The sequence below is a fragment of the Myotis davidii genome, unplaced genomic scaffold, assembly GCF_000327345.1.
Source record: "Myotis davidii unplaced genomic scaffold, ASM32734v1 scaffold962, whole genome shotgun sequence".
In the NCBI taxonomy this organism is placed as follows: Eukaryota; Metazoa; Chordata; class Mammalia; order Chiroptera; family Vespertilionidae; genus Myotis; species Myotis davidii.
The window spans coordinates 6,422,340-6,435,797 of NW_006295559.1; the positions used below are offsets into that span (position 1 = coordinate 6,422,340).

Sequence of the window (13,458 nt, forward strand, 5' to 3'; positions counted from 1 at the left end):
ATTTTCACAACTTTATACAAATGGAAAATGAAAATATGAAAAAAGTTTTCAAAAATTGCTTCTAATGACACCACCTTAATATAGCCTTAGGCATTTTGGGCATTATTCCTTTTTGTGGTGCAGTTATTCATATGTTTTCAAATTTATATGAGAAACTATGCATATCATTTCACCTAACAATATTTAGAATAACTACAACAAAAGTGTTTTTTTATAACAGAACTTTGGATACAGGAATTACTAAATAATAGTATTGTAAAGAGCAGAACAAGCAATCTAAAAGTTTAACAGATAGTAAATTTATGGCTTTTATTAGCAAAAGGCCTGAAAATATTCATTATCTAATTTTTCTTTGCACTAAGTGATAAAACCATGTCTGGGTTTTCTCCTTGGGTCTTTGCCAAATCCTAAAGAAATGAAATGTCCTCAGTTTGCCTAGGAGGAAATAAGAGAAATTCTTATTGTCTTTAGGATTTTATTTCCATCCGGCAAAAAAATTAGTTTAAAAATTTAGTATGATTAAGTGTGATCATTACCCTGACTCCATTTGGTCAGCCAGAGAATATGGTTTTTAATATAGTTAACTATACTTACTTTGAATAGGAATTCTTCATCTAAGTCCTAGCCACCCTTCATGCCAACAGACTCATTTAGACAGGGTTGGGGAACCTTTTTTTCTGCCAAGGGCCATGTGGATATTTATAACATCACTTGCAGGCTGTATAAAATTATCAACTTAAAAATTAGCCTGCTATATATATATTTGGTCAAACATTTAATTAACTCACCCCTATTGCCTTGGCAGGGCCAGACCAAATGATTTTGTTGGCCTTATATGGCCCAAGGGCCCGATATTCCCCATCCCTGCTTTAAGATCTTGATTTTCTGGATTTACTAATTTTACTTGTTTTTGAAAACAAGCAGCAGGTACAGGTGGGAACGGCAGTCAGTGATGTGACACAGAATAATTGATATTAATCTCTTTTACATCTTTCTGTGTTGTCCATCACTATTATTCCATGGCCAAAGGCCAGTTGACAGCCCTGGCACCTGAGGAGGTTAAGACTCCTGCAGGGCTGCAGGTGTTAGTTCACCTTGGAGCTTGTCGAGCCACTTTAAACCAAAAACATTTCATTTCACATTTTGCCATGTTTCTATCTAAATTTCCAAAGCACAAAAGCAATTCTTTTCTAGTTTTCTTAAATGTTCGCCAAAAAATTGAAAGATAGCTTTACTGTTTCTGACTACATGTTGTTTTGTTTTAAAGTCAAAAGGACAAGATATTTTTCAAAGAAGTATACTTGGGCACATCCTACCAGAAGCAATGGTTTGTTACTTAGAAAATTATGAGTCTGAAAAGTTTTCTGAGATTTTTCTTGGAGAATTTGACACACCAGAAGCAATCTGGAGCAGTGAAATGAGGTAAGTACTCAGTTGATTGTATTTTATACTCAGAATCTTTGCCCCTTGCTGTCTGATGTGACTCTTATTAAAAGAACTGCTTTTACTAGTGTCATAATCTAGAGCTACAGCAGTCATTGATATCAAATCAATTTTGACATGATTTGACAAAATTACTGTGACCTTAATAGAGCTTTGTATAAAAGTGTAGACCCTGTTATCATTGGTGCTTCTTAAGTCAGTTTGTAGAACTGGTACAATTTTAGGCAGTGAACTAATATATATTTATGGAATATGTGGAGATATAATCAAAACACAGTTCATGGATATTTGGAAATAGAAATGTACTCCACTAATTAAAAAGTATGCCCATATAAAATGAACCATACCAGAGAGATTCTAAATTCATTTTAGAATGAGGATTCCATAGCCAGAACATTTTGACCTTAATCTGGAGGTTAGGGTTCCTAACAATTCTTGTTAAGAGGAGAATGCCATAGGAAAAGCTGATGGAAACGTAGAAAAAGGAGAAGCCCAGAAGCAGATGTCAGTGTAAAGACAGGTTTTGCGCAGGAAAGACTTGATACTTGAGAGTTCCAGTGTCAAGGCCACCTCTGGAGAATCACTCAGTCCTCTCAGCTGGGTGCCATTTGACCTTCTGAGTCAGTCATTCACTCTCCTTTGGCTGTCTTCACACTCACAGTGTCACCTGCTGGTTATCATTTGTAACCTCCCATAGGTTGACCTATAGGCTTGGCATGTGCTAGCCACCAATTTGAATATATTCTGTATGATCGTCATATTTTTCTTTAGGAAAAAATGTATAGGAATATAAAGTTTACAACACAGTTTTTCTATGTAATGTTTTTCTTCTGAAATTTATTATTATGCATCCTCCATCTGAAAAATGTAACTCTCTGAGTACTGATCAAATCAAGTTTCTGCTTAGCTGAGGGTCAGATCCCAAATGTGGTTAAATTGACTAAATACCAAGCAGTGAGCTTCTTTGGGATGATAGCTAATTGAGTTCCCTGGCTATGTCCATGTGCTGCATGCAGATATCTTATCATTTGATCATCTCATGACTAATTTTTCAGTAGCAATGACTTATAATAGGAAGGACTGGTAATATCAGCCTTTCTTTCTATGGTCTTCTTTGTAGGTAGGTATCCTATCTAATAATAGAGAAATATGGTAATTAACCATAACTTCGCTACCCTTCCCATTGGCTAATCAGTGAGATATGCAAATTAACTGCCAACCAAGATGGCGGCCAGCAGCCAGGCAGCTGAAGTGAACAGGAAGCTTGCTTGCTCCAGTGAAGGAGGAAGCCAAGGTTCCCTGTCTGCCTCTGCTGGGCTCTGAGCTTGCACTCTAAGAAACTATGTTGCAATTATAGAAGCTAAACAAACCCCAGAAACCTGCTTTCAGCTGTCAGAGCTGGAGTTGCAACAGAGTTTCAATTATAGAACCCAAACAAACCCAGATACCTGCTTTCAGCAGCTGAGGTCTCAGAGCTGGAGCCGAGCCTCAGAGCTAAAGCCGGCTCTCAGCTCCAGTGACAGCCATAGAAGGTAAATAAATCCCAGAATGAAAAAAAAAGAAAAAAAGGAGAGGTTGGAAGCTTCAGTCACCCGCCAGCCTGAAAACGGCACTCAGCCCCTCACTCAGACTGGCTAGGCACCCCAGTGGGGACCCCCACCCTGAAGGGGGTGCGACCAGCTGCAAACAGCCATTATCCCCTCATCCAGGTTGGCCAGACACCCAAGTAGGACCCCCACCCTGATCCGGGACGCCCTTCAGGGCAAACCAGCCGGCCCCCACCCATGCACCAGGCCTCTATCCTATATAGTAACAGGGTAATATGCAAACTGACTCTAACAGCATAAGAACTGGGAATGACTGGTCACTGTGACACACACTGACCACCAGGGGGCAGACGCTCAATGCAGGAGCTGCCCCCTGGTGGTCAGGGCACTCTCACATGGGAGGAGCTCTGCTCAGCCACAAGCCAGGCTGATGGCTGCCAGTACAGCGGTGGTGGTGGGAGCCTCTCCTGCATCCTCACCTCAGCAGTGCTAAGGATGTCTGACTGCAGCTTAGGCCTGTTCCCCACTGGCAAGTGGACATCCCCCAAGGGCTGCCGGGCTGCCCGCAGCAGGTGGTCATCCCCCGAGGGGCCCCAGACTGCGAGAGGGCACAGGCCTGGCTGAGGAACCCCTCCTGCCCACCCCACCCTCCCCAGTGCACAAATTTTTGTGCACCGGGCCTCTAGTTACAAATAAGTTTATATCCATTGAAAGTTTTTACATAAGTTTAAAATACCCTGAATAACATTCTCAGGATATTCTAAACAAATGAGTTACTCTAAAGAAGGTCCATGTAATTATTTTGCATGATTACCTATCTTAACATTTTCTTTAAAATCAAATAATCCTTTCATAATGCTTGGATGTTTTTATAATTGTAGGCGCCTCATGATAGAGAAGATCGCTGCCCATCTTGCTGATTTCACACCTCGTCTTCAGAGTAACACGAGAGCACTTTATCAATATTGTCCCATCCCAGTTATCAACTATCCACAACTAGAAAATGAACTATTTTGTAATATTTATTACCTCAAACAACTTTGTGATACACTCCGATTTCCAGATTGGCCAATTAAAGACCCGGTAAGTTAGCAGATTAATTTGTGTCTTCTTAAAGTACAAAAATAGCCTCTAATCATTTCTGGGTATTTCTTCCGTCAATGTTAGAAGGATAATGGCTTCCTGAAGTATTTCCTCTTACTCTAAGCACCATGTAAAGGGTAGTTCAGTATATTTGGGTACACACCAAACTGAAAGATTTTTTTTTGAGGGAGTATTAGGATTTTTATCATCTTAAACTTCTGTGACAGAAACGAAACAAACTTAATTTCATGTATATTACACGATTGTATACTATATTAGCTTGGTGGAAGCTTGTCTCTAGAGCAGATTAAGTTCACAGATGTCGGAGTAAGGTGGTGTGGGACTGAGTCTCAGTTTGGCCTTAGGCAGTAGTACTACTGATACTTATAATAGCAACTATCTCATGTGGTAGTCAGGAGACTGTGTGAGAATTTACATAAGATACACAGCACAATTCTTAGCACAGATCTGAGGCAGTATGTGTGACATACTTATTTGTATAGTAGTATCTACTGCCTGCCTGTCCACAGTGCCCTTGGGACCCCTCCAGTGTGAGCCCTTGGATATCTGCCTGAAGCCTGGAATAAAGTAGGCCTGGCCACCGTGTTGGATTATTATTGTGGCAGAGGGTATACCATTATCTTTACCATCAAAAGGTTTCAGAACAGTTACCATTTGTGTCACCAGGCACTGCCTCTTTATAGTGCTCTGACCACATGAAGGCACGTACGTAGACTCTGCTACTTGTTCTGGATTCAACTTGAGATAGTTGGAAAAGTACGGGCTTTTTAGTCAGACCTAGGTTTGAGTCCAGCTCCATCACTTAATAACTGAGAAACATGTAGCTATCTCTCAAAATCTCAATGTTTTCATGTATTATTGAGATTTCTATACATGCCCAAGTTTCAGGCTTGATTCCCAGTAGGGGGCAAGCAGGAGGCAGCTGATCAGTTTTTCTCATCAATGTTTTCCCCTCTCTCTTTATCCTCCCTCTCCTTCACCCATTCTATCTAAAAAAAAAAAAAAAAATCAATAAAAATATATTTTAAAAATATATAGCCCTGAAACAAATACCTTGCTATTCAACAGTGTTTTGGTCATTTGTAATTCAGAGAGCTGTTAATTGGATAGTCTAGAAATGTCAGTTTAAATAAATATAGCACAAGAATTTTGTGGCTTGCAAATTATATTCTGAAATGGTTTATTTTAACAGATATAAATTTTAATCCTCTGTCTTTAAGGTTAAACTTCTAAAAGATACCCTTGATGCCTGGAAGAAGGAAGTAGAAAAGAAGCCACCTACTATGTCAATAGATGATGCTTATGAAGTGCTTCATCTCCCTCCAGGACAGGGACCGTGAGTTACTTTCAGTATTATCTTCTCCCTTCGTCTTGCAGTTCCTGTTATGCATGAGGAAGAGATTTTATAGCAATACTAAAGGCCTGGTGTGTGGGGTTCCTTGGCCTGGCCTGTGCCCTCTCGCAATCCAGGATCCCTGTGGGAAATGTTGGACTGCCAGTTTCAGCCTGATCCCCACAGGCCAGGCCAAGGGACCCCGTGGGTGCACAATCTGCGTACTGGGTCTCTAGTATGCATATAAGATCTTTGGTTAATCTCTTTCCGCCCTCTCCTTCCCTCCTCCCCACTTCACTCTGAGATTCATCAGTCTGTTCCATGTTTCCATGCCTGTGATTTCTGCTCCTGCATTGAGAGTCTGCCCCGTCATGGTCAGTGCGCATCATAGCTAGTGGTTAAACGGTTGAATGGTCGCTTAAGCTTTTATATATATAGATATATAGATGCCTGAGATACTAAATGACAGATGCTCTTTGAAAGGTTGCAGTTTCACTTTATCAGTGAAATTTTACAGTAGAATAGATATGTTAGAGAAAAATAGTTTAAAAGACATTTTCTTAAGTATAAAATAGAATGTCTACATTTTGGGGAAGATAGATAGTTAAAATGACTCAGAATTATAGAGTTCAAAGTGATATTCTGGAAAATTTTCAAACAATTTCTTACTTCTTCAAACCCCAAATGCTGTTTTGTAATTATAAGTGAATGATAACCTTATAGAGCAGCGGTTCTCAACCTGTAGGTAGCGACCCCTCTAGGGGTCGAACGACCCTTTCACAGGGGTAGCCTAAGACCATTGGAAAACACACATATAATTACATATTGTTTTTGTGATTAATCACTATGCTTTAATTATGTTCAATTTGTAACAATGAAATTGGGGGTCACCACAACATGAGGAACTGTATTAAAGGGTCACGGCATTAGGAAGGTTGAGAACCACTGTTATAGAGGAAAAATTTAGGTTTTCTCGTTTATGTGAAAAGAAAGAATAATCTTAAATTTAACTGGGTTTGATTTGACACCATATATATAATCATATACAGTAAAATAAGGTTCTTAAAGTACCATCTTAGGTGATTGTGTAAATATTTTTACTTGCACCTTACTGTATTCATAAAACAATTTTCCTATTTAACAGGCACGATGAGAGCAAGATCAGAAAAGCTTACTTCAGACTTGCACAAAAGTACCACCCTGACAAGAATCCAGAAGGAAGAGTATGTACTACCTATGGAATTAGGGCTTTTGGGATTGACTTTCTTTTACTCAGTTACTGTTTTAGACAGAAAATAGATATATTCATCCTCTGTGTCAGAATATGCCTCATAATATAACACCCATGGTGTGTTTAACTTCAAGCCCATGTTTTCTGCATGAGTGGTCCTCCCTTAGTTTACCAAAAGCACTACCCTTGAGACTAGCAACTTAGGGATTTTGTTCACATGACTGTTTTAAGTATTAAATGAGATAATGTATGTATATAGTACTCAATACATAGTAGTTCTTATAATTATTTTTTTTATATAATAATTTAGGAACTATCTCTAGTATATAGCAGTTTAATATCGTATTTACGGTATAAACCACTGAGGAAGACATTTTTAGTAAATTATATTGAGATCATTGAATAGCTATTTGAAAGGGGCTGGGGGTGAGGGGGTGGATTTCACCTTAAAAGTATACCAGTTAGATTACAGTTGGAATGAATACCTTCATGTAAAACAGAATAAAACAAAAAAATAATAACTAAAGAAGTTATTGGTAAAATACAAACTAGCTGTGTTCTATTACAGTTTTGATTTGAAATGTTCCAAATTAAAAGTTAATTATCTCTGGTTACATACAGGATATGTTTGAGAAAGTAAATAAAGCATATGAATTTTTATGTACCAAATCAGCAAAAATAGTGGATGGACCAGATCCAGAGAATATAATTTTAATTCTGAAAACACAGAGCATTCTCTTCAACCGTCATAAAGAAGGTAAGCATGTGTTGTTTTCAAATTTTCATTTACCCTCCACCATGTTACTTTCTGAATATTAAAATTAGAATATTAAAATATTCTACAGCATATTTTAATAGATTTATAATTATTATTGCAAAAGGCTTTTGAAATTATATTTTAGATAGAGCAAGAGTAGTTTTTCATAGGAAGGTTCAAAATGGTGCTTATTTTATATCTATGTTTTTCAATATTTTGCATTCCAACAAGGTTTCAGTATTCCTTCCTGAAGGACATTTGTATTCTGTGGAGTTACTTGGTAATTTTTTTTATCTTTAGCCATTTAGCAGCAAACATATAAACGAGATCTAAAAGGGGTCTGACAGTGTTTGATTCAAAGATGATTCACTGTTCTTAAATCACATATAAAAGACTCTGCCCATCATGACTCCAAAAGCCTCTAAAGGTTGAAAATGCCAAGAGCATTTTGGTCTTTAAAAGAGCAATAGAAACTTTTGAAATGACTGTATACTTCCTATTAACCTTTCATTTCCTATGGTAGCTGTAAAAACCCTCAGTTTGAAAACCACTGTTACAGCTTAAGAAGTTGTGATTGCAGGGTACAGTGTTACTGGGAATTTTCAGCATGTTTGTATTCCATTTGTGGTAACTAACAGTGGCAGCCAAAAAACTGGGTATGTTGAAAACTTTGAAGACTTTTATGTTGGGAGTTACGTTCAATATGGCAGATATCCATTGGCTTTGGGACTGAACTTGGTTTATAGCACCAAATGGAAAATCCATTTGCTCTGCAGGGTGATGTTGGGAGAAAAGGAAGAGAGGCCAAAGTGGGTCGGGGGAGGGATCTGACATAAGCAGGTGGAACACTGGGTAATTGAGGGCAAGTGAAGGTGCAGTTTAGGTACATATTGGAGGGGACAGCATGGGGATCTAGCAATTGGGTCATTAGAGAGTAGTGACTAATTGATTCACTTCTGCATATGAATTGAACAGATTTGTAAGCATTTAGTTATATGCTATTTATTATCAGCATGAGTTTTAAGGCATCTTTTTCAAACCATTTGTTTTTTGTTTTTTAATATTTTTTTTTATTGATTTCAAGGAGGAAGGTAGAGGAAGAGAGAGAGAAACATCAACGATGAGAGAGAATCATTGATTGGCTGCCTCATGCATGCCCCCTACTGGAGATGCAGCCCACAACCAGGGCATGTGCCCTGACCGGGAATTGAATCATGACCTCCTGGTTCATAGGTTGAAGCTCAACCACTGAGCCATGCCAGCCGGGCCATTGGTTATTTTTTAGTGGCTGATAACCCTTTCCTAGTCACAGGTGAGGTGCAGTTGTGGCTCACCGTTGGTTTGTTATCTAGGTCAGAATGTTTTTTTCACGCTGCGTTTTCCACTTTTCCCAGGCTTGTTTATACCCAGTGAGCTTGGGGTGGGGGACCTGGTCTGTTAGGCTTAAAATGTATCCATTGTTCTTTCTTGCCACATATATGTATGTACGTGTTAGGATTACTAGAACCAGCTGCAGGAGGCTTTTTTTTAAAAGCCATTTTAGAAATGCTTTTACTTAAGGCAAATTATTGGTCATAATCAAAAGGCAAAAGCTCTATGCTGATTTCAAGTGGGATTATAGAGGCTCTTATAAAGTCACAGTCTCTTTTGCTCTAGAATAAATTATATTCAGTATTTTTAAATGTTCATTTTATGATAACTGATGAAATAGAAAGAAAAGTGCACTTGTTATTCAGAAAGTAGAATATAAAATATTCACTCATTTAAATCAAATGTCTGCCCGGCTGATGTGACTCAGTTGTTGAGCTTCTACCTGTGAACCTGGAGTCACAGTTCGATTCCTGGTCAGAGTACATGCCCGGATTGCAGGCTCAGTCCCCGGTTGGGGTACAGGAGGCAGCAGATCAATGATTCTCTCTTATCATTGATATTTCTATCTCTCTGTCCCTCTCCCTTCCTCTCTGAAATCAAGAAAAATATATTTTAAAAAATAATAAAAATAAATATCTCTCTTTTCTTTACAAAGAATTAGGGAAATCATGATTGTTAATACAGTCTGGTGTGTTGCCTGTGTCTTGCTGTCTGAGATCTGGTGAAAAGTTGCAAAAATCACATGGGACAACATAGAAACTCAATATGCTCAAACACTAATTTCAGTTAATCTATCAGAAAATATTCTTTTACAAGTGGAAACATTTTAGAGAAATCAACCAAATAAGTTTGCTAAAAAAGAAAAGATCCAAGGGATTTGTAATTGTTTTAATTTCTTTTTATAAACTAGAATTAAAAGACATTTAAGATGTTGAATATCATTTTTTAATGCAATGTAATTGAACAGTGTCTAAATTAACTAAATTAGTTTTTATTTTGTTGTTTTCCCAACACTAACCTTTGGTTATTTCAGATTTACAGCCTTACAAATATGCAGGATACCCCATGCTGATTAGGACTATAACCATGGAAACTTCAGATGACCTCCTTTTCTCAAAAGAATCACCTTTGTTGCCTGCTGCGGTAGAACTGGCTTTCCACACTGTCAACTGCTCAGCCCTCAATGCTGAAGAGCTCCGAAGGGAGAATGGAATTGACGTAATATGGATGACTTTAGCGTTTACTTTCCAGCTAGTTTAGATATATTGTATGACTCCTGGCTATAGAGAATTCACAAAGTACAAATAGTTGGTATAGTTTGTATAATTTATGCCAACAGATAACAATGTTACAGTCCCTATATTCTGGTATCGAAATTAAAGGTAGAAATGGAGCTTTATTTCATGTGAATTAGAGAGTATTAGATTCAAAATTGATAAACTTAATATTACTTACAAAGTAGCTTATTGGGACCACTTAAAAAGAAACTTTTAGGAGCCCTTTGTTTACTTGTTTATTTAACAAATATTAATTGAGCAAACATTTACTTAACCAAGTATCTAATATTCCTACTAGAAAAGGCTTTTCAGACTTCAAGTCAGAATGGGAACTTAATGGTTGGCTTCTTTCTCTGCAGGTGTTACAAGAGGCATTTAGTCGCTGTGTGGCTGTCTTGAATCGTTCTAGTAAACCAAGTGACATGTCCGTACAGGTGAGGCTAGTTTCTGATGTTTTGCTGAAAATCTTTGATGTGGGGTACATATATTACTCTAATCTCTGCCTTCATCTTCACATGGCATTCTTCCTCTGTGTGTGTGTGTGTGTGTGTGTGTGTATCTGTCTGTCTGTCGGTGTCTAAATTTTCTCTTTTTATAAGGACACATATTCTATTGCATTAGAGTCCATCCTAATGACCTTATCTTAACTTGATTACTTCTATAAAGATGCTATTTCTAAGTAAGGTCACATTCTGAGGTACTTGGGGTTAAGACTTTAACATATCTTATAGGGAAGACACAATTTGACCCATACATTGATATTGCAAGAAAGAGATAAAATCAGGAAGGAATACTGTAAGGGAAAGTTTCAGGAAATAGAGCTCACAAATCCAGGAACTTCTAAGTCTAATAAAAGTAAGGGCGGAAACTGAGAAATGTCTTGAGTAACAAACACCAAATAAAACTTCACACTGCAGCAATAATTAAACCATAATTAAGCCTTTGATTTCTAGGTGTTCATTTTGTATCTTGCTACATTGCCAAAGTCATTTATTAAATCTAGTAATTTTTTGGTGGAGTTTTTAGGTTTTCTATGTACACTATCATATCATCTGCAAATAATCTCCTTTCCAATTTGGATGCCTTTTATTTTTCCTTCTTGTCTAATCGCTATGGGTAAAACTTCCAGTACTATATCGAATAACAGTGGTGAAAGTGTACATCCCTGTCTTGTTCCTGTTCTTATGGGGAATACTTTTGCCTTTTGCCCATTAAGAAGGATATTGGCTCTAGATTTGTTATATATGGCCTTTATTATGTTGAGCTCTGATCCCTCGATTCCCACTTTGCTGAGAGTTTTTATAAAAATAGGTGTTGGATTTTGTCGAATGCTTTTTCTGTGTCAATTGATATGATCATGTGGTTTTTGTCTTCCAATTTGGTTATGTGATATATCACATTAATTGTTTGTGAATATTGTACCAGCCTTGCATCCATGGAATAAATCCCGCTTGGTCATGGTGTATTTTATATGACAACAACAAAATAAAACGTATGGTTCCAAGAGAATTATGCTATACCCTGCTCAAACTTTAAATCTGTGAGAACCATTGGAGGGCTCTTTAAACCATGGGTTCTGAGCATCGCCTCCCCGTCCCCTGCCCACAGAGTTTCTGATTCAGTGGGTCTGGCATAGGGGCCTGAGAATATGCTTTTTTATCAGATTGTCAGGTGCTGATGGTCTGTATATCACACTTTTAAGAACCACTGCACTAAATTGCTTGTGATCTATTGGCTTTGTTTGTCTCTCTTAAGATAGAGAATAATATAATGAACCCTTATGTCCCCATTACACAGTTACACATATTTGTCATTTTGCCATTCTTATTTCACGTCCTCCCCTGCCTAATTTCCTTTTCTGTCTCCCTCCCCCAACCATAGTATTTTAATTGGCTTTTTTTCTGTTATGGTTATAATAGTTGAATTCTTTGATAGAAATTCCATCAAGAATTCATTAAGATCATTATAGAATGCATCTTGTTTATGCCAGCAAAATTTAGAACATAAAACAATTGAGTATAAGCTTTTCGAGTTTCAGCCTCTACTTTGAAGTACAGTACATAAGTAGAACTCTGGTTCTAAAATGTTAATACTCTGGACAAAAATGTTTTAATCCAGAGATTGGCAAATATTTTTTGTTTAATTCTCACCCAAGGATATATATTTTTCTTTTTCATTGCTTTTTAGAGACAGTGAAAGGGAGGAGGGAGAGAGGGGGGAAAAAAACTTTATGTGAGAGAGATCGATTGGTTGCCTCCCACACCAGCCCCGACTGGAGCCAGGATTGAACCTGCAACCCAAGTATGTGCCCTGAATGGGAATTGAATCTGCAACCCTTCATGACTGGGCTGATGCTCTAACCCAGTGGTTCTCAACCTTTGGGGGTCGAACGACCCTTTCACAGGGGTAGCCTAAGACCATCAGAAAACACATATATAATTACCTATTGTTTTTGTGATTAATTACTATGCTTTAATTATGTTCAATTTGTAACAATGAAATTGGGGGTCACCACAACATGAGGAACTGTATTAAAGGGTCATGGCATTAGGAAGGTTGAGAACCACTGCTCTAACCGTTGAGAAACACCAGCCTGGGCAGCAAACTTCCTACATAATAAAAGGCTAATAGACAAATCGACTGAACGGAGGTATGACTAGTTACTATGACGTGCACTGACCACCAGGGGGCAGATGCTCAACGCAAGACCTGCCCCCTGGTGGTCAGTGCACTCCCACAGGCGGAGCACTACTCAGCCAGTTGCTGGGCTCATGACTGGCAAGCACAGCAGCGGTGACAGGAGCCTCTCCCACCTCTGTGGCAGTGCTGTGGATGCCTCGGGTGATGTCCGACTGCCAGATTAGGAGGACATCCCCTGAGTTAGGCGGACATCCCCCGAGGGGTTCTGGACTGCAAGAGGATGCAGGCTGGGCTGAGGGGATCCTCTCCATGCCCCCCCCCCCATGTCCCTCCAAGTGCACCAGGCCTCTAGTTTTTTTATAAAGGGCCAGAGAGTAAACATTTGAGGCTTTCAGGCTCCATATAGTCTCTGTTGAACTTTATGTGTTTTTAGTAACTCTTTAAAAATGTGAAAACCTTAGCTCCCTGGCCATATAAAGACAGCCTCAAGGTTGATTTGGTCATGTACCATAGTGGCCATGGTGTGGCAACCTTACATCTACAGAAAATCTTAACCAGAAATACTAGTGATTTAATAGATATATTCTGTTCAATTTTGGAGCGATATCTCGTTAAGTATTCACGAATCTTTGCTGATTTGATTCCCACTGCCTTAAGCAAGCAATACACAAGTGACTTCTTTTTTTACTCTGTTGTGTTGTCTGCAGGTATGTGGACACATAAGCAAATGCTATAGTGTGGCTGCTCAGTTTGAA

At 38.4% G+C, this 13,458-nt stretch overlaps 1 protein-coding gene across 1 annotated transcript in view; it reads left to right on the forward strand.

Annotated features, from left to right (window-relative positions):
* Window positions 1-13,458, forward strand: part of DNAJC13 (DnaJ heat shock protein family (Hsp40) member C13) — a 125,359-nt gene that overhangs the window by 82,614 nt on the left and 29,287 nt on the right. Inside the window, exons 33-40 of the mRNA XM_006770201.2 lie at window positions 1,268-1,422; window positions 3,872-4,073; window positions 5,315-5,430; window positions 6,572-6,650; window positions 7,280-7,415; window positions 9,820-10,004; window positions 10,423-10,497; window positions 13,411-13,456. Of these exons, the coding sequence (XP_006770264.1) occupies window positions 1,268-1,422; window positions 3,872-4,073; window positions 5,315-5,430; window positions 6,572-6,650; window positions 7,280-7,415; window positions 9,820-10,004; window positions 10,423-10,497; window positions 13,411-13,456 (994 nt within the window). The remainder of the gene's footprint in view (window positions 1-1,267; window positions 1,423-3,871; window positions 4,074-5,314; window positions 5,431-6,571; window positions 6,651-7,279; window positions 7,416-9,819; window positions 10,005-10,422; window positions 10,498-13,410; window positions 13,457-13,458) is intronic.